This window comes from Pongo pygmaeus, chromosome 1 (assembly GCF_028885625.2).
Source record: "Pongo pygmaeus isolate AG05252 chromosome 1, NHGRI_mPonPyg2-v2.0_pri, whole genome shotgun sequence".
NCBI lineage: Eukaryota > Metazoa > Chordata > Mammalia > Primates > Hominidae > Pongo > Pongo pygmaeus.
The window spans coordinates 52857434-52880059 of NC_072373.2; the positions used below are offsets into that span (position 1 = coordinate 52857434).

Below are 22626 nucleotides of genomic sequence, written 5' to 3' on the forward strand. Positions count from 1 at the left end.
AAAAAGCTATTGAAACATGATAAACATTATGCTATGTATATTTTACTCAAATAAAAAACAGTCTTGACTGTTTAAATCAATAGACCATGTTTAATAGTGTTTTTAATAAATTCAAGAGTATAATATGAAACAATAATAGCAAAAGTGTCAGGAAAAGGTAAAGAAAATAAAAGTGTTGTGATGTTTTCCCCATAGTCTTGATGTGGTAAAAATATTAATTTAGGATAAATTGTAATAATTTAAGCATGTTTTGTTGTAATTGCTAAGTTAGCCACTAAACCAATAATATTGAGATACATAAAATAACTAGTACACATGATGTAATGAGATAGTCAAGACTATTTGATTAAAATAAGAGAAGGCAGGAAAAGAAGAAAGAAAAAATGAGGCAAAAATAAATAGCAATATGCTAGACTTAAACTGAACTGTATCAGTAATTACATTAAATGTAAATGGATTCATCACCACACTTAACATACAAAGATTGTCTGACTGGATAAAAGCATAAGAGAAAACTCAAATATATGATGATTACTTTTAATAAAATTGTACATATAGAGGAGGAGGAGCCAAGATGGCCGAATAGGAAGAGCTCCAGTCTACAGCTCCCAGCGTGAGCAACGCAGAAGACGGGTGATTTCTGCATTTCCATCTGAGGTACCGTGTTCATCTCACTAGGGAGTGCCAGACAGTGGGTGCAGGTCAGTGGGTGAGTGCACCGTGCGCCAGCCGAAGAAGGAGCGAGGCATTGCCTCACTCAGGAAGCGCAAGGGGTCAGGGAGTTCCCTTTCCAGGGGTGACAGACTGCACCTGGAAAATCAGGCCACTCCCACCTGAATACTGTGCTTTTCCGATGGGCTTAGGAAACAGTGCCCCAGGACATTATAGCCTGCACCTGGCTCAGAGGGTCCTACGCCCACGCCCACGGAGTCTCGCTGATTGCTAGCACAGCAGTATGAGATCAAACAGCAAGTCAGCAACGAGGCTGGGGGAGGGGCGCCCGCCATTGCCTAGGCTCACGTAGGTAAACAAAGCAGCCAGGAAGCTTGAACTGGGTGGAGCCCACCACAGCTCAAGGAGGCCTGCCTGCCTCTGTAGGCTCCACCTCTGGGGGCAGGGCACAGACAAACAAAAAGACAGCAGTAACCTCTGCAGACTTAAATGTCCCTGTCTGACAGCTTTGAGGAGAGCAGTGGTTCTCCCAGCAAGCAGCTGGAGATCTGAGAACGGGAAGACTGCCTCCTCAAGTGGGTCCCTGACCCCTGACCCCTCACCCCTGAGCAGCCTAACTGGGAGGCACCCCCCAGCAGGGGCAGACTGACACCTCACACGGCCGGCCAGGTACTCCAACAGACCTGCAGCTGAGGGTCCTGTCTGTTAGAAGGAAAACTAACAGAAAGGACATCCACACCAAAAACCCATCTGTACAACACCATCATCAAAGACCAAAAGTAGATACAACCACAAAGATGGGGAAAAAACAGAGCAGAAAAACTGGAAACTCTAAAAACCAGAGTACCTCTCCTCCTCCAAAGGAACGCAGTTCCTCACCAGCAACGGAACAAAGCTGGACGGAGAATGACTTTGACGAGCTGAGAGAAGAAGGCTTCAGATGATCAAATTACTCCGAGCTACGGGAGGATATTCAAACCAAAGGCAAAGAAGTTGAAAACTTTGAAAAACATTTAGAAGAATGTATAACTAGAATAACCAATACAGAGAAGTGCTTAAAGGAGCTGATGGAGCTGAAAACCAAGGCTCGAGAACTACATGAAGAATGCAGAAGCCTCAGGAGCCGATGCGATCAAATGGAAGAAAGGGTATCAGTGATGGAAGATGAAATGAACGAAATGAAGCGAGAAGGGAAGTTTAGAGAAAAAAGAATAAAAAGAAACAAGCAAAGCCTCCAAGAAATGTGGGACTATGTGAAAAGACCAAATCTACGTCTGATTGGTGTACCTGAAAGTGACATGGAGAATGGAACCAAGTTGGAAAACACTCTGCAGGATATTATCCAGGAGAACTTCCCCAATCTAGCAAGGCAGGCCAACATTCAGATTCAGGAAATACAGAGAACACCACAAAGATACTCCTCGAGAAGAGCAACTCCAAGACACATAATTGTCAGATTCACCAAAGTTGAAATGAAGGAAAAAATGTTAAGGGCAGCCAGAGAGAAAGGTCGGGTTACCATCAAAGGGAAGCCCATCAGACTAACAGCGGATCTCTTGGCAGAAACCCTACAAGCCAGAAGAGAGTGGGGGGCAATATTCAACATTCTTAAAAGAATTTTCAACCCAGAATTTCATATCCAGCCAAACTAAGCTTCATAAGTGAAGGAGAAATAAAATCCTTTACAGACAAACAAATGCTGAGAGATTTTGTCACCACCAAGCCTGCCCTAAAAGAGCTCCTGAAGGAAGTGCTAAACATGGAAAGGCACAACTGGTACCAGCCACTGCAAAATCATGCCAAAATGTAAAGACCATCGAGACTAGGAAGAGACTGCATCAACTAACGAGCAAAATAACCAGCTAACATCATAATGACAGGATCAAATTCACACATAACAATATTAACTTTAAATGTAAATGGACTAAATGCTCTAATTAAAAGATACAGACTGGCAAATTGGATAAAGAGCCAAGACCCATCAGTGTGCTGTATTCAGGAAACCCATCTCACATGCAGAGACACACATAGGCTCAAAATAAAAGGATGGAGGAAGATCTACCAAGCAAATGGAAAACAAAAAAGGCAGGGGTTGCAATCCTAGTCTCTGATAAAACAGACTTTTAACCAACAAAGATCAAAAGAGACAAAGAAGGCCATTACATAATGGTAAAGGGATTAATTCAACAAGAAGAGCTAACTATCCTAAATATATATGCACCCAATACAGGAACACCCAGATTCATAAAGCAAGTCCTGAGTGACCTACAAAGAGACTTAGACTCCCACACATTAATAATGGGAGACTTTAACACCCCACTGTCAACATTAGACAGATCAACGAGACAGAAAGTCAACAAGGATACCCAGGAATTGAACTCAGCTCTGCACCAAGAGGACCTAATGGGCATCTACAGAACTCTCCACCCCAAATCAACAGAATATACATTTTTTTCAGCACCACACCACACCTATTCCAAAATTGACCACATACTTGGAAGTAAAGCTCTCCTCAATATATGTAAAATAACAGAAATTATAACAAACTTTCTCTCAGATCACAGTGCAATCAAGCTAGAACTCAGGATTAAGAATCTCACTCAAAACCGCTCAACTACATGGAAACTGAACAACCTGCTCCTGAATGACTACTGGGTACATAACGAAATGAAGGCAGAAATAAAGATGTTCTTTGAAACCAACGAGAACCAAGACACAACATACCAGAATCTCTGGGATGCATTCAAAGCAGTGTGTAGAGGGAAATTTATAGCACTAAATGCCCACAAGAGAAAGCAGGAAAGATCCAAAATTGACACCCTAACATCACAATTAAAAGAACTAGAAAAGCAAGAGCAAACACATTCAAAAGCTAGCAGAAGGCAAGAAATAACTAAAATCAGAGCAGAACTGAAGGAAATAGAGACACAAAAAACCCTTCAAAAAATTAATGAATCCAGGAGCGGGTTTTTTGAAAGGATCAACAAAATTGATAGACCGCTAGCAAGATTAATAAAGAAAAAAAGAGAGAAGAATCAAATAGATGCAATAAAAAATGATAAAGGGGATATCACCACCGATCCCACAGAAATACAAACTACCATCAGAGAATACTACAAACACCTCTACGCAAATAAACTAGAAAATCTAGAAGAAATGGATAAATTCCTCAACACATACACCCTTCCAAGACTAAACCAGGAAGAAGTTGAATCTCTGAATAGACCAATAACAGGAGCTGAAATTGTGGCAATAATCAATAGCTTACCAACCAAAAAAGTCCAGGGCCAGATGGATTCACAGCCGAATTCTACCAGAGGTACAAGGAGGAGCTGGTACCATTCCTTCTGAAACTATTCCAATCAATAGAAAAAGAGGGAATCCTCCCTAACTCATTTTATGAGGCCAGCATCATCCTGATACCAAAGCCTGGCAGTGACACAACAAAAAAAGAGAATTTTAGACCAATATCCTTGATGAACATTGATGCAAAAATCCTCAATGAAATATTGGCAAACAGAATCCAGCAGCACATCAAAAAGCTTATCCACCATGATCAAGTGGGCTTCATCCCTGGGATGCAAGGCTGGTTCAATATACGCAAATCAATAAATGTAATCCAGCATATAAACAGAACCAAAGACAAAAACCACATGATTATCTCAATAGATGCAGAAAAGGCCTTTGACAAAATTCAACAACCCTTCATGCTAAAAACTCTCAATAAATTAGGTATTGATGGGACATATCTCAAAATAATAAGAGCTATCTATGACAAACCCACAACCAATATCATACTGAATGGGAAAAACTGGAAGCATTCCCTTTGAAAACTGGCACAAGACAGGGCTGCCCTCTCTCACCACTTCTATTCAGCCTAGTGTTGGAAGTTCTGGCCAGGGCAATTAGGCAGGAGAAAGAAATAAAGGGTATTCAATTAGGAAAAGAGGAAGTCAAATTGTCCCTGTTTGCAGATGACATGATAGTATATCTAGAAAACCCCATTGTCTCAGCCCAAAATCTCCTTAAGCTGATAAGCAACTTCAGCAAAGTCTCAGGATACAAAATCAATGTAAAAAATCACAAGCATTCTTATACATCAATAACAGACAAACAGAGAGCCAAATCATGAGTGAACTCCCATTCACAATTGCTTCAAAGACAATAAAATACCTAGGAATCCAACTTACAAGGGACGTGAAGGACCTCTTCAAGGAGAACTACAAACCACTGCTCAAGGAAATAAAAGAAGATACGAACAAATGGAAGAACATTCCATGCTCATGGGTAGGAAGAATCAATATCATGAAAATGGCCATCCTGCCCAAGGTAATTTACAGATTCAATGCCATCCCCCTCAAGCTACCAATGACTTTCTTCACAGAATTGGAAAAAGCTACTTTAAAGTTCATATGGAACCAAAAAAGAGCCCGCATCGCCAAGTCAATCCTAAGCCAAAAGAACAAAGCTGGAGGCATCACACTACCTGATTTCAAACTATACTACAAGGCTACAGTAACCAAAACAGCATGGTACTGGTACCAAAACAGAGATATAGATCGATGGAACAGAACAGAGCCCTCAGAAATAATGCCACATATCTACAACTATCTGATCTTTGACGAACTGGACAAAAACAAGCAATGGGGAAAGGATTCCCTATTTAATACATGGTGCTGGGAAAACTGGCTAGCCATATGTAGAAAGCTGAAACTGGATCCCTTCCTTACACCTTATACAAAAATCAATTCAAGATGGACTAAAGACTTAAATGTTAGACCTAAAACCATAAAAACCCTAGAAGAAAACCTAGGCATTACCATTCAGGACATAGGCATGGGCAAGGACTTCATGTCTAAAACACCAAAAGCAATGGCAACAGAAGCCAAAATTGAGAAATGGGATCTAATTAAATTCAAGAGCTTCTGCACAGCAAAAGAAACTACCATCAGAGTGAACAGGCAACCTACAAAATGGGAGAAAATTTTCGCAACCTACTCATCTGACAAAGGGCTAATATCCAGAATCTACAATGAACTCCAACAAATTTACAAGAAAAAACAAACAACCCCATCAAAAAGTGGGCGAAGGACATGAACAGACACTTCTCAAAAGAAGACATTTATGCAGCCAAAAAACACATGAAAAAATGCTCACCATCACTGGCCATCAGAGAAATGCAAATCAAAACCACAATGAGATACCATCTCACACCAGTTAGAATGGCAATCATTAAAAAGTCAGGAAACAACAGGTGCTGGAGAGGATGTGGAGAAATGGGAACACTTTTACACTGTTGGTGGGACTGTAAACTAGTTCAACCCTTGTGGAAGTCAGTGTGGCGATTCCTCAGGGATCTAGAACTAGAAATTCCATTCAACCCAGCCATCCCATTACTGGGTATATACCCAAAGGACTATAAATCATGCTGCTATAAAGACACATGCACACGTATGTTTATTGTGGCATTATTCACAATAGCAAAGACTTGGAACCAACCCAAATGTCCAACACTGATAGACTGGATTAAGAAAATGTGGCACATATACATCATGGAATACTATGCAGCCATAAAAAATGAGGAGTTCATGTCCTTTGTAGGGACATGGATGAAATTGGAAATCATCATTCTCAGTAAACTATCGCAAGAACAAAAAACCAAACACCGCATATTCTCACTCATAGATGGGAATTGAAGAATGAGAACACATGGACACAGGAAGGGGAACATCACACTTCAGGGACTGTTGTGGGGAGGGGGGAGGGGGGAGGGATAGCATTGGGAGATATACCTAATGCTAGATGACGAGTTAGTGGGTGCAGCGCACCAGCATGGCACACGTATACATATGTAACCTACCTGCACATTGCGCACATGTACCATAAAACCTAAAGTATAATAATAATAATAATAATAATAATAAAAGAAAAAGAAAAAGCAGCCGCAACATCAGTAGCAACAGCACGCCAATAAATGGAAAGATAATAAAAAAAATAAAATAAAATTGTACATATAAATTGAGAGTAAATGATAAAAACCAATATGCTAGAAAAGTATCAACCAAAGTAAGAATGATATTAATGTATTAATATCAAGCAAATGATAATTTAAGTTAGAAAGTATTACTGGATAAAGAGAGTCATTTCATATTAATAAAAAGGCTACTTTAACAGAAAGATGTAATAATTGTAAATGTGTCTGAACAATGTTTGCTGGAGCTGGCTCATACTGACTCATAGGAGCCAATTATACACGTCTTTTGCTAATACAATGTCTACTGATGACATGTTGGTAACTTGAAATTGACCATATTGTGAGAATTTACACCATGAAACTCAGCAAATTTTACAAATCATGGTTGTTCCCTTTCCTTTTAAAAAATAGTTGGTTGTTTTACATTTACCAGCATGCCTCTTTGCATAAAACTATTAATATATCTTCAAAATATAACAGAAATAAAAGAAGTAAGCAATCCACCATCACAGTTTGAGATTTAAGCACACTGTTTCCAACATCCAATAGAAAAGAAATAGAAAAATAAGGATATACAAGATATGAGCAACATTATTAACCAAATTAGGTTTTTATATAATAAAACACTGTCTTCAACAATTGCAAGATGCATATTCATTCCAAACAAATCTCTACCAATTTCAAAAAATTAAAGTCACTCTAAGTATACTCCCTGACCACTAGACATTCCTAACAGCAAATAAGTGGAAAATTCACAAAAGTTTTGAAGTTAAGCAATCCTTTTTTTTTTTTTTTTTTTGAGGTGGAGTCTCACTCTGTCCCCCATGCTGGAATGCAGTGGCCCAATCTCAGCTCACCACAACCTCCACTCCTGGGTTCACGCCATTCTCCTGCCTCAGCCTCCTGAGTAGCTGGGACTACAGGCACCTGCCACCATGCCCGGCTATTTTTTTTTTTTTTTTTTGTATTTTTAGTAGAGATGGGGTTTCACAATGTTAGCCAGGATGGTCTCGATCTCCTGACCTCGGCCTCCCAAAAGTGATCTGCCCACCTCGGCCTCCCAAAGTGCTGAGATTACAGGCATGAGCCACCGCACCTGGCAAGCAACACTTATAAATAACTCATGAGTTAAAGAAAAATATAATACAAATTAGAATATGATTTGAAATAAACAATAATGGAAATATATGTTAAAATTTGTGGGCTGATGCTGAAGCAGTGATTAGAGAGAAAAAAATATAACTCCAATGAATTAGAAATAAAAAACTGTTGGAAATCAATTATCCAAATTTCTAATTCAAGAAACTAGTAAAACATTAAATGAAATCTAAAGAATATAGAAAACAGCAAATAATAGTGATGATCACATAAATCACCCTCCAAGTTCAAGGTGACAACTAAAGTATTTAAACTAAGGATACCCAATTCTGTTGTTACCGGACATGGATGTGACTTATACTGGCATCAACTTTCATCCTTCATCAGCAAAATTATCCTGGGGGGGTTAAGATATCAGAAGCTGAGTTTGAGTGCCTGAAATCTCCATCAAGCTGTTCTTGTGCATACTGCCTTTATCCTTATTCTGTATTTTCCTTGAAGCCAAGTAACCTTGGCAATGGGTAAGTCTATTGTACTGTGTAAACTTGGACTATCTCAAATTGAAACTCACTATGGCAGTCTTGCAATTAAAACCCGCTGGGGCCGGGTGCAGTGGCTCACGCCTCTATTTCCAGCACTTTGGGAGGCTGAGATGGGTGGATCACCTGAGGTCAGGAGTTCGAGACCAGCCCAACAAACATGTCGAAACCCTGTCTCTACTAAAAATACAAAATTAGCCAGCTGTTGTGGCACATGCCTGTAATCCCAGCTACGTGGGTGCCTGAGGCAGGAGAATCTCTTGAACCTGAGAGGCAGAGATTGCAGTAACCCAAGATCGCGCCATTGCAATCCAGCCTGGGCAACAAGAGTGAAGCTCTGTCTCAAAAAATAATAACAATAATAAATAAAAAATAAAACCCACTGGAAATGAAATGGAATAAATTTGAATCCTTTATTTGCACAGACACATGCACACAAATGCCAGGTAGATTAAAGAGTTAGGTTTAAACAAATTTAAAATAAATACATATATGTTTCATTCTTTTATAATTTTTTAATTATCTGCTATATATGATGATATGTCATTTTTAACTTACTATTATCTTAGTGCCATCTACCTATAATCATATTTATTTTATAAATATATTTATTAAAAAGTATGAGTAAATATAAAAAATGTAAGGCTTAATGCATAAAGCAATTTGCAAACAGAACATATACACATTAAAACTTTTTAATTAAAAATTTTATTTGTGAAAAAATCATATATACAAAATTTAGAGAAAATTTAACTGAAAAATTATTCTTAACACAAACACTTCTTGCAGTAACAAAAGCACTAAACACTATCTAAAGAAAAATGTTAGAGTAGGATAGATCATTTACTTAAGAACAGGCATTAACATGACCATTACCAATAATTGAAAGAGATAAAAATTAAAAGAAAATTATTTTTTGACCCATTTTAAGACAAAAATATAAAGGAGATGATATTCAATTTTGCTGGAAAATTAGGTAATAGAAATATTATTATTAAATAAAACTGAAGTATAAATGACTATTACTTCACTAAAAAGCAACTTAGCAATAAAGAATCTTAAAAGTACTCATATGTAAGTTGACAATTTCAATTTTTTAAAAGTAACAAATAATAATTAAAGATTTTGTGAAATATTTAGGTACAGAGTGTTTATTCCAACATTTTTAATAATGGATATAATTAGAATATTTATGAAAATTGTCAAATTATGCTACACCCATCTGAATTAAAAATTGTGGTTTGGGTAATATTTAATTATGTGCATAAAATTTATAATAGTAAGAAGGAAAGTCAGCATATATTTTCTGTTATAGTGAGATACATTAGGTCAGGGGCCAGAAAACTAACCTGTGGGCCAAATCCAATCGCTGCTTGTTTTGTAAATAAAATTTTAGTAGAACACAGCTATGTTCATGTAGTTATATATTGTCAATGGCTCCTTTTATGTTACAACAGAAGAGCTGAGTAGCGAGACATTATGGCACACAAAGTCTAAAATATTTATTGTCTGGCTATTTCACAAAAAATTTGAGTGCCTTGGGATGCATTATTTCAGATTAATCTTATCACTTAGGACACCTTCACAATAAAACCAGGTGGCCAGCCATGGTGGCTCACACCTGTAATCCCAACATTTTGGGAGGCTGAGGTGGGAGAATCCCCTTGAGCCCAGGAGTTTGAGACCACCCTGGGCAATATAGCAAGATCCCATCTCTACAAAAAATTAAAGAAACAAATTAATTATGCATGGTGGCACACACTTGTCCCAGCTATGCAAGAGGCTGGGACAGAAGGGTCTCTTGAGCCCAGGAGTTTAAGGATGCAGTGAGCTATGATCATGTCACCACACTTCAGCCTGAGAGACAGGGTGAGATCCTGTCACAAAAGGGGAAAAAAACAGGAAAACATATGTTTTGAAATAAATACTTTCATAGAGGCATTTAGAAAGCTGACAAGACAGTAAAGAATTACCATAACAAGTCTTGGTAAAATCTGAACCCAGAGAGGAAAACAGGCAGCCGATTTTTTTCTGCACTGAGGGCATTCACCATTTGGGGAAGACACGAGCTTGCTTTTTGATAGCCTTATTAGGCTAAAGCAACAAAATTCAAAGTTGGAAACCTAAATGAATTCACCCACAGGATAAAGGAGAACTGGAAGTAAACCACACTCTTCTTAACAGGAACCCAGCTTTGAATTGCTTAGAGGACCAAGGAATTGTAAAGCACAAATTTGGCTTAAGGTAGTCTCACACTGAAAGTTCTCCTAGCCACCCAGAAAAGATAAGTTGTAACTTTAATGTGAAGAAGATTTTTTCTCAAGCACCAAATTATTATTACAAATGTCAGAGACATTATAGGGGGAAAAGCACCTAGTTACTATAAACTTCATAAGGAACAAAATAGATATTTGATATTGGAATAAATATATATGGACTATAATCAACAATACTAATTGTATTGTTTAAATGTAAGAGAAAAGTTTGACTAATGATATCTGAGGGAAGAAATTATAACAAAGTAGTAGCAGATTTTAAAAAGAACAAAATATAATTTCTAAAAATGAAAAAACCTATTTTCATCATCAATGGACAGCTTATTAGCAGATAACACAGCTGTAAAAAGAATTCGTGGACAGGAGGGCAGGTCAAAAGAAATAATACAGGATGCAACATGGAGACACACATGTGTGGAAAATACACAAAATGAGCTAAGAGTCCATGAGGATAGAAAAGCCAGAGCAATGTTAGAAGAGAATTTTAAAAAATGAATGGAACATACCAATTAATAAATCCAAGAATTAAAAAATTCCAAGCAGTAAAAAAATACACCTATATGCATCATAAGGAATATGCAGAAAACCAAAGAGAAAATATCTTAACCTTGTTAGAGAAAAATATTAATTTAAAAGCAGTAATGGTTAGATTTACAAAGACTTCTCAATAGCAATAGCAGACGCCAGCAGGTATTAATCACTTTCATTTTCAGGAAGAAATAACTATCTGTATAGAATTCTAAATACAGAAATAATTTTTCAAGAATAAAGTTTTGATTCATAAAATTTATTTATTTTATTTTTTTGACAAGATCTCTATTGCCCAGGCTGGAGTGCAGTGGTGTGATCTTAGCTCTCTGCGACCCTGACCCCCTGGGCTCAGGTGGTCCCCTGCCTCAGCCCCCCAAGTAGCTGTGCCTACAGTCACAAACTACCTCTCCCAGCTAATTTTTGTATTTTTTGTAGAGACGAGGTTTTGCCGTTTTGCCCAGGCTGGTCTCAAACTCCTGGGCTCAAGCAATCCACCCACCTTGGCCTCCCAAAATGCTGGGATTGCAGGAGTGAGCCACCGTGCCCGGGCTGATTAATAAAATTTGAGAGAATTTGCCACTATAAATACACATTAAGGAGAGAGAAAAGATATATTTCAGAAAACTGAAACTGATCCTAAATATAAGGTCTTAGGATGAAAGAAGAAATGAAAAACAAAGGAGATGGTAAATGTTCAAGTAAATATAAATGAATAGTGACTATAAAATAAATAAAAATATTACCTTATATGGTTTTAAATACAAACATGTATATGTATACACCCATATACATAAAACACATGACAATAGCATGTAAACTGTGAGAAGGATTAATAAAATTAATGCCTTTTAAGTTCTTCACAGTGTCCAGAAAAACAGAAAGATATTAATGAGCTGCGACAGTTTTAATAAGTCATCTTGCTTAAGTCAGCATTCCCAGTTATTGAGTCAAACTAATCTAAATGTTGGTGGGAAAATATGTTGCCAGATATACTCCCAATCAGTTGACTTTAAACAAGCTGATCATTCTTGGTAATCTAGATAGGCCAGATCAAATCATTTGAAAGGTCTGAAACACAGGGCTGAGGCTCCTCTGAAAAAGAGAGGGAATGCTGTGGAAAGCAGCTTCCTTTCTTGTGAGTTCCATCCTGTCTGTAATCTTCCTTTTCTGACTACCTGCCCTGTGGCTTTCAGACTTGCTTATCTCATGCTCACAATTCCATGAGGCAATTTATTTAAACAAACAAACAAACAAACAAAAACCTCTTTTTAAGTAGCTAGATAGGAGATTGGTATGTCAATCAATTAGTTGACTGACAGATAGGTAATCTTCTACTTCTACTTAAGCTTCCCGCATTGAATCCTGAGTGATAAATTATTACACTTTAGTAAGTTAAGAAGGCATATGCTATGTTCTGAATATATGCAACCTCCCCACAACCCCCAATTTACATGTTTAAACCTAATTACCAATGTGATAGTATTAGGAGGTGGAGACATTGGGAAGTGATTAGGTCGTGAAGGTGGAGCTGTCATGATTTGGGATGTGTGCCTTTATAGAAGAGGCACCACAGAGCTGCCTTGTCCCTTTCATCATTGGAGGACACAGCCAAAAGGCACTATCTATGAACCAGAAAGCAGACCCTCACCAAACACTGAATCTGCTGGTACTATCTTGCTCTTAGACTTTCCAGCATTCAGAAGTGTGAGAAATACATTTCTGTTGTTTATAAGCTATGCAGTTAATAATATTTTGTTGTAGCAGCCCAATGAAAAAAGTTTTAGAAGTGCCCATTAACATGGTGGAACAAATCCATGTGAAAACATTTTGCAATATTTCATAAGAAAGAAAACATCATATAAAATTCTATTTTACAAAATAAAAAAAAGCTTGTGAAAGTTTTTATGGGCACTAATTTTCCCTTGAACTTTTTGCAAATTTGTATTAGTGAACTCATGTAATACGTGATTCTACATTGCACTGTTTCGATGTTTATAATTTAAGTAAACATATTCTACTCCACTAGATGGTGCTAATACTCTATCATAACAACACAATCCCCGGCCCCTTCTGCGTAAAAAGAAAACTGATTAATTACAAGCTGATATGTGTGTTTTTCACTTTCAAAATTTAGACCCACTTGATGATGTTCAGGTTATTGGAAAAAATAAATAAGTAAAGTAATCCATCCAAACAAAAAAAGTTTAGCCCGCTCACTTCCTAGTGAGAAGTAAATGCTTTCCCTTCTGGTTATTATTATATTTCCAGATGATACTTTTGTGCCCCTAATTCTTGATTTCCAAATATAGTTCATTGCTTTTAACAATCAGATGTAGAAAACAAGGATACATCTCTTCCACAAAATCTTCCTACCAACTTCTCACAATATTTACTCTGTGAATATGTTTGCTCTATATAAAGAATTCTCATATTGATTACCTTTTTTCTTCAAATAGTACTTAAAATTCTGGTGCTTTTTCCATCAATGTTAAATGGCATCTTTTGATTCTGCTTGTAAGAAAAAGATATGACCGCCCCTGTTCTATTTTCCCTTGCTCCTACTACCATCTTCAGAATCTTAGTTCAGATCATCATCTGTCACTTTGGTCATGAAACTTGCCTGCTAACTAGCCTCCAGTCCTCTACTCTCCTGTTATTTCAGTCTATTCACAGAGTGACAAGTGATTCTTGAAAATCTGGTCATGTCATTCCTGTGATTAAAATTCTTCTATGACTTCACTTTTTACTTATCCAGCATTGCTATCTCCTTCTCTTGGTTTAGGAACCCCTTATCTGGCTCTTGCCACTTTCTCGGATCTCATCATGTTAAATCTCCCATGTATTTACTGTGCAAAGTCACGCTGATTTATTTGTTTATATTTTGTTGAGCATTTCAAACTTATTTTTTCTCTTAGATCCTTTACACAGGTTATTTCCTCCTCTTAGAATAATTTTACGACAGATTTCTGATGACTGGCTTTGTCTCATCTTTCAGGCCTCTACTCAAATGTTCTGTCCTCAAAGTGATCCACTCATTCTAGTCCCCAAGACCAGCCCACCTGATGTCTCTACATACTACCATCCCCATCTCTATTTTCTCTTAGGCCCTACTTTACCTCCTTCACAACATTGTTCACAATGCTATAACTATTTTTGTTCATTAGGTTTTCTATCTATCTCTCCACATCAAAATGTAAGCTCCCCATAATTGAAGAACAATGTTTTTCATAGGTAGTGGAAGAATTTTCATTAATGTCTAGGTCTTCTCACTTCAAATACACTTTCCTGTCTGCTTTTGTTCTAACCATTATTATATTGAGTATTATTGAGATAGGAGATGGGACTTGGACACTGGACCAAATTGAGGATTATCCAAAACAGGTCTAAGTGGAAACCCCTCCCTGTAAGACACACAGACCAGTGTGCTATGCCAGTTTACCATTACCATGGCAACACCCAGAAGTTACAGGCCCTTTCCACAGCAATGACCCAACAACTGGAAGTTACCATCCTCCTCCTGGCAATTTCAGCATTAACTACCTCTTAATTTCCATATAATTAAAAGTGCATATAAATACGAGTGCAGAACTGCCTCTGAGCTGCTACTGTGGGCACACTGCCTATGGGTAGCCCTGCTTAGCAAGGAGTGGTACCTCTGAGGCTGCTATACACTGCCACTCCAACAAAAATTGCTGTTTAACAACACAGGCTCACCCTTGAATTCTTTACTGGAGAAAACCAAGAACCTTCCCAGGCTAAGACCCAATGTGGGGGCTTGCTGTCCTACATCATTATCAACTCATGCCATAGCAAAAGTATTTAAGGTAATGATTCACTACACTGAGTTCTACTAATAATTAGGTATATCTTGTGACATAACTTTTATTTGCCTGAATTGACTAACAATCGAATGTTCAAGCTCAGTTAAACCACCTTCTCAAAGACTTCCAATTAGACAACAAACGGTTATTTTGGCCCAAGTAGTCAAACTCTCAGCATGTATGTGCAATGGCCACATTTGCTTGACTTAAATTGGCAATTCTTGAACGAAATAGGGCATGGGCTTATTAAATAGGATGCATACAAATTCAAAGGCACAGAAACATTTTTTGAGATGTGGTTTACCTTAAAACTTTTAAAAAAATTGCCGTCTCATTTTTCTCATTCTAGATAAATGAGTAGACTAAGCCATCATATCTAAGTATTTGAGTTTAAACAACGAATACTTCATCTTACGTTTACAGTCATTTAATTGCCAGTTAATTTTGTTTACAAAACACTACATTGATGAAGCTTTAATTCATTTGGCTTTATTTTACAAATTAAAATTAGTTTTAGTCTGGATGCAGTAGGTCATGCTTATAATCCCAGAACTTTGACATGCCAAGTCAAGAGGATCAATAGACTCCAGGAGTTCAAGACCAGCCTGGACAACGTGTCTCTACAAAACCCTGTCTCTACAAAAAATTTTAAAATTTAAAATTTTAAAAATTACCTGGGCAGGACGGGCATGGTGGCTCATGCCTGTAATCCCAGCACCTTGGGAGGCTGAGGCCGGCAGATTACGAGGTCAGGAGATCCAGACCATCCTGGCTAACACGGTGAAACGCCGTCTCTACTACAAATACAAAAAAATAGCCGGGCTTGGTGGTGGGCGCCTGTAGTCCCAGCTACTCGGGAGGCTGAGGCAGGAGAATGGCGTGAACCCTGGAGGCAGAGCTTGCAGTGAGCCGAGATCGCGCCACTGCACTTCAGCCTGGGCGACAGAGCAAGACTTCGTCTCAAAAAAAAAAAAAAAAAAAAAAATTACCTGAGCAAGGTGGCTGTAATCCCTGCTACTTGGGATGCTTAGGTGGGAGGACTGCTTGAGCCCAGGAGGTCGAGGCTGCAGTGAGCCATGATTGCACCACTACGCTGCAGCCTGGGTGACAAAGTGATTCCCTGTCTCAAAAAAATAAGAATAATACTAAACAAAATCAAGTTTTTTTTAGCCCATGAATTAGGAGTGTGAATATGTTTAACTACTGGTAAAGAGTAGGAATCTTTTTACTATAATTTGAGGAAAATAGTTATATAATTTTGGTCAAAGCTAAAAATCAGTGTTACTTAATATTTTAATAATCTTAATTTACCTAATTTTTTCACTTTCAAATTTTAAGGGGGCATTATTGACATACAAACACCAAGCTAATTATTTATTATTGACATACAAACATAGAACTAATTACTTATTTTCAATGTCAATATATCTTTTAACTGTTAGTTGAAAAGTGTTTTTATTCAAATGAAATAAATCATGATAAAATTATATATTTGGGAAATCCTTAATCAAATGTGTTCCAGATTGTTTTGGTAGACTAAAGTTGGTCTCTTTGTTCAATTATTCTATTTTTCTAAAATTATTTTGTGGAAAAAAACATGAGATATTATTTTTTAAATAGCCTACTTCTAAACTTAGTAGGTATCAGAATATATTATAAAGCAAAGTTACAAAATCAATTTGGAAAAAAATAAAGCAAATGAACAAAACAGAAATAGCAATAATAGGTATTTTGCATTAAATTTCTTTCTTATCTTCTCACTGATCTATATTAATACTATTTATTCAATCATCCTTTGGTGTACACAGGGGATATATATTCCAGGACTCCCACACAGGCCAAAATCTGCACATACTTAAATTCTACATTTGGCTCTGTGGAAACCGCATGTACGAAAAGTCAGTTTTTCCTATGCATAAGTTTTGCAACCCACCAATACTGTATTTTTGACCCAGGTTTAGTTGAAACAAATTCACATAGTAAGCAGACCCCTGAAGTTCAAGCACATATTGGTCAAGGGTCAATTCTATATACATATATATGATATGATCTAATTAGCTTTTCAAAATAAGAAATATTCAAATTATTTTATAAATAACATGAGAATAACTAAAGATCATTTCAGAAGTAACATATATACCTTTGTAAAGAGAGTAAAGAATTGTTTAAAGAAACAAACTCTAGAGACAAGCAGAATAGAGATTATGTCACACTTAATAGGCATTTGAGAAAGAAAAAGAAAAAAGAAAAGAAAAGAAAAAAATTTAGCTAGGTGTGGGAGGCTGAGGCAGGAGGATTGCTTGAGCCCAGGTGTTGGAAGCTGCAGTGAACTATGATCGCACCACTGCACTCCAGTGTGGGCACTCCAGCCTCAGGCAACAAAGCGAAATCCTGTCTCAAAACAAACAAACAAACAAACAACTTAACAGTGAAAAGAGCAAGAAGAAAATTCCAGAATCATAAAAAGCAGATGGAAGAATAGACGATAGTCACATGAAGTTGGATAGAATAACAAGTATGTCATAATTAGAGATAAAACAAGATACTATCAGAACATGGGTTGAAATTCCACAACTTTCTTGAAATGTGTAGTATTTGAATAGCTAATTTCTAATAACTAATGCCGGTTATTGTTCCAGTCACAAAAAAGGAACTCAGCCACAAAAAGACAGTACAATTAGGACCCGGAAAATAGAGAGAAAAAAAAAAAAAACCACAACACACATTATACCAAGTATTACTAAGCAGTAGTTGTGGAAGTTAAAGTGATGGAAAAATGCATGAGTGAAAGAACAGATGAGTAACAATGAAACTATCTGGAAGCCTTTCCATTATATCTGTAGATTATGGACAGCCTGTGGAAAAAGTGTAGTAGACAGTAGTGACTAGAAAATATAAGAGAAGAAAAGGTGATAACTGTTTAGTGCACTTAAAACTCTGTTGCAAGAACCCAGGAAACTCTAACATTTGTAATTCCATTGTACATCTGACCTATGTGTCCTAAGCTTAAATTTATGTTACAGTTCAGGAGTTTCTGAAAGAATATTTCTTTTTTCTTTTCTTTCTTTCTTTCTTTTTCTTTCTTTCTTTCTTTCTTTCTTTCTTTCTTTCTTTCTTTCTTTCTTTCTTTCTTTCTTTCTTTCTTTCTTTCTTCTTTCTTTCTTTCTTTCATTCTTTTTCTCTCTTTCTCTTTCTTTCTTTCTTTCTTCTTTCTTTCTTTCTTTTTTTCTTTTTGAGATGGAATCTCCCTCTGTCGCCCAAGCTGGAGTGCAATGGCATGATATCAGCTCACTGCAACCTCCGCCTCCCGGGTTCAAGCAATTCTCCTGCCTCAGCCTCCTGAGTAGCTGAGATTACAGGCACGCGCCACCACGCCTGGCTAATTTTTGTATTTTTAGTAGAGATGGGGTTTCACCATTTTGGTCAGGCTGGTCTCGAACTCCTGACATGGTGATCCACCCACCTTGGCCTCCCAAAGTGTTGGGATTACAGGTGTGAGCCACCGCGCCCGGCCTGAAAGTATATTTCTGTAATCACTTTTCTATCTATTACATTTCCAGTTAACAAGGTTTATGAAAAACTTGGCTAAGTTAAAATGTCAGAAGAAATAAAAGTGTTCTGTCAAATGTTTTTTCTTTCCTTTTTATTGTTTCATTTTTTGATGTTCAGTTACTTTATTTCCTCTGAGCTATCTTTTTATGACTCCTTACAATTTTAAGCTAAAATGCAATACTTTTTTGTCAATTACATCATCCCCTTTCCATGTACTATGGTTTTGTGAAGAAATGGGTAAAGTACACATTAGTTAACTGAGCATGGGATAGATTGGGTGGCAGAATCTCAAAGGCCTAGGCAGGTGGGGGATGGTGTGTGTGGGGAGGAGGAGACGGCATAACTGGGAAGAATGAAAAGTGGCAAAAGACTGCAGAATAAACAATTGAGGATTAAGCAAATAAAAGTGGGTCAATGTAGACTGGCTCAGATCTTAGAAACCAAAGGCCACACATGAAGAACATTTACCAATCTGCTTTTGAACTTATATTTGGGAACTTACTTCTACCTAAGAATAATTTTAGTTAGCAATACTTAGATATTTCATTTTTAGTTTAAATTATATGTAGGCAAAAGAGTAGCATATGCATTCCCAGGATATGCCTAAATTTAAAATAAGCAAAGCTTGCCTTGGCAGACGTCTCAGGCTCGTGCCATTTCTGTGGGCATTTTCTCTACCCCTTCTCTTATAGCACTCACTATAGCACTTCAACCAGCAGATCTGTCCTACCTGGGAAAACCCCATCTTGCAGAATCACTTTGTTCTATTCTTATCCTCATCAACATCCATTTCTACCCTCCCCCGCCCACTGAAATTGTTTCAGGGAAGTTGTCAGATGATAATAATTCAAAGTAAATTATGAATAATGCTAAATTTAACTATCCTAAAATATGTATTCAGTGTATTTGTCATTCCGTGTAAATGACAGATTGGTTGAGTTCATAGTAATATTAATATCAACACGTAAAGTATTTTAGGAGGAGATGAGATATTGAAGCCAATTGGGCCATCGCACAATTTAAATCACACCATATAGGTAACTACACATACTACTATCTCTGAAAATGTGGGGGTTTGGGGGAGCAAAGGGGAATTCTTATTTATCACACTGAAATTCAAACATACAATTTAGGATTTTAGACCACTATTCTTTCTCTGATTGTAATGGAATCCATCAATCTTTGATCTATAATGTCTTCTGGGACCTGAAATAACGTTTCTGCACTCTAAATCTCCAGGACTAAAAAACATGTCTCCCAAACAACACAGCTAGTATTTACTTGGACACGTTTCAGTAGAGTTTTAATTTATTCACTTTAATCATCTTGGAATTTCTGGGCTGTGGCCTAATTTCATATAGTACACAATTGTTAGACCCTAAATCTAAAAAATCTGCTTGGTCATAATATATTCAAAAGCTTGGTCATACTATATTTCAAAAAGGTGAAATTAGGTGGTACCATTGAGAAACTGTTACTTTAAACTTTGTCCTGTAAATCTGACCCAATTCTTAGTAGCCTGCAGTGACTCCTTGAGCCATAGACTGTTAAAACAAGGAGGCAATTAACATTCCTACACAATCGGAAATGTTACTGTAGACAATATATTGCATTAGAAAGGTTCTATGTAGTACCCAATATATTAAAAAAAGAAAACAAATAGCTGAAATTACAAATTATTCCTGCTAGCTGTAATTCTTTCTCAGTAATGAATAGTGTTTTTTTGAAGAAAGTTCACTCTTAACAGAGCAGAAGTAATGCTAAAATGTTATGCAGTTGAGTAAAGCAGATTGTGATAGTATTCAAACTATCTTTTCTCAATTTGGTATTCAGTATTCAATGTGGAAAATATAAACAGAAGCAAATATTGAAATATATGTGAGTATTTTTCATGATCAAGGCTACTTTGTTAAGTAAAAATTTGTTAGATATGGTAGATTAATAGAACTGATTGACATCTCGAACTAGTTTAGTTTCAAAGAGTATTTGGAAAACAAGGAATAAATTAGGAGTCTGATATCCACTGAAAATTCATGTAGTTTTTCTCCATTGGCTTTTGCATTACATGTGCTTTTATGAAAATTATGAGGCTGGCCTAAGCATTGCTTTAAATACAAAGTTGTACTTTATCTTTTAGGAAATAATCAGATTTATATCATTTTCACCATAACATATATAGTGCCGACGTTCAATTCACCAGTAGAAACTGATACCACATTTAAACACACATTGAAGAAAAATAAAATAAAAGTGAAACAAGTCAGCAATAATCAATTATGTAAATAAGATGTTTAAATCACTATTGTTTAATTATCACATATACTTTGATGTACTCTATTTTAATAATATTTCGAATTCAACTTTTTAATAACTTAAACTGTTTATTAAACTTGCCATTGATTCTTGATTTTAAAGATTAGAAATAAAACAAATCTCCCTTATATGACAAATGGTATCTGTGTAAAGCCTGAGCAAACAGTATGTAAGTATGAAACATTAGAAACATTCCCGTAAATTTAGTAAGAAAAGACAGAAATATTTACACAAAGAAACAGAAAAAGATGTCTGTTAACGATAGGTAATATTAACATTGTTCTGGAACTGTTTGTAAATACAAAAGATTTCATTTTAAAATACTAATTATAATATGTATATGTACAAGGAAATAATTGTCTTCTTCATTTAAAAAGTGGCTACATATAAAGTTTACAAGCCAAAGAACAAGCAATAACATTAGAAAATATAACTGAAAAAAGTTCAACCTTTCAAAAGGTATTAAAAATATTTGAATATTTTTTAAATTACTGAAGTATATAACTATAAAAACATATCTGCCTTTATTTTCTAGATTGGAAGACTCAAACAGAGATTTTGTATTATTTGCTAATATTCTTCATTTCCTAGAAGTTATGTAATGGTCACTCAATCAAAATTTCTTTACTAAGTGAAAAGATTTTAGAAATTATGAATAATATGTAATTCATTCAGTTTAAAAATGTTGACCAAATATCTATCACATAATTGGTTACCTATCAAAAACTAGGAAAGCAAACCTCCTCCAAGAATAAGCTTTTTAATCTATCAAGAAGCAGTGATACAATTAAATTTTATTATGAATCCAGAAATTGTCTTACTGAGGTCAGAAAAAAACTCCTACACTCATATTCACTACTCCAAAAGACTGCTCTTTAAGAATATATGTTATATATAACTACAGGAAAAAAATCTCTATTGAACAACTTAACTGTTACAAATATTGTATATTCAACTGGGTTTCAAATTTATATAATATTTTATTCTGATAATACAAGTAATACTTGTCTACAATAATTCTAAAGTCATGACAACATCAGTTGTAAATGATAAATGAATTTTTATTTAGGAAGAGTTAAAATCATATTTGAAATAAATCTAATCATGATTTGATTGCTTTTATTGACTATGTATATTTACATCCTTCTTAATGCTTTCACATGATACATTTTGGTTATACTTCTAAGCAAAAAAGTAAATTACATTTTATGATAATTACAAGGGAAATGATTATTCCAGATCATAGTTTTTCAGAAATGATTATTAAAACATTTTATTCTATTTTATATTAAATACAATTATGATGAATATTTAGACATACCATTCAAATAAGGTACTTATATTTTTTAAACTCAACAATGTCAACAGCCACTCAATTGTCAAGCTACAGAATACTTAAGCACATTTTCTAAATCAAATTTTTATTACTCCTGTGAAAAGTATCATTAGCAAATGTTTCATAATACAGTTTTTGGAAAAGAGTCTCTTTGAATCTTACCTTCTGCTACACAAATAGCCCATAACATAAGGCAAATAATCTTTGCTAGAAGTCTCATTTTTTGGATCTTTTATGAGGACATTTATCAGCTAACTCTGTTCACAACGTCCAGTTCTCCTCTTCCAAGAATTGTGATTAGTGCAGGAAAGAACTTGCTGCAAAAGGAAGTTGAAACTAGATGCTCCGCCTATCAGAAACTTTTGCAAAGTAAATAAAAAATCAACCACAAGCCACAATCCCAGAGATGCCAGAGGTTAAACCCAATTCTCACTGCACTCCCACTGAATGTTAATCCTGTGACCTGCTCTTGGACTTTTTCTTATTAAGCTAGGGAAATTCTCCTTTGGAAAAT

General features: G+C 36.1%; 1 protein-coding gene across 5 annotated transcripts in view; it reads right to left on the reverse strand.

Annotated features, from left to right (window-relative positions):
• The window catches only part of CFH (complement factor H), a 107922-nt gene extending 85500 nt beyond the window's left edge, over window positions 1-22422 (reverse strand). For 3 of the 5 annotated variants that reach the window (XM_054452255.2, XM_054452264.2, XM_054452274.2), the window contains exon 1: window positions 22275-22422. In XM_054452255.2, the coding sequence (XP_054308230.1) occupies window positions 22275-22332 (58 nt within the window). In that variant the 5' untranslated portion in view covers window positions 22333-22422. The remainder of the gene's footprint in view (window positions 1-22274) is intronic. The other 2 variants (XM_054452254.2, XM_054452249.2) reach the window with 1 other exon arrangement.
• Between the last annotated feature and the right edge of the window lie 204 nt (window positions 22423-22626).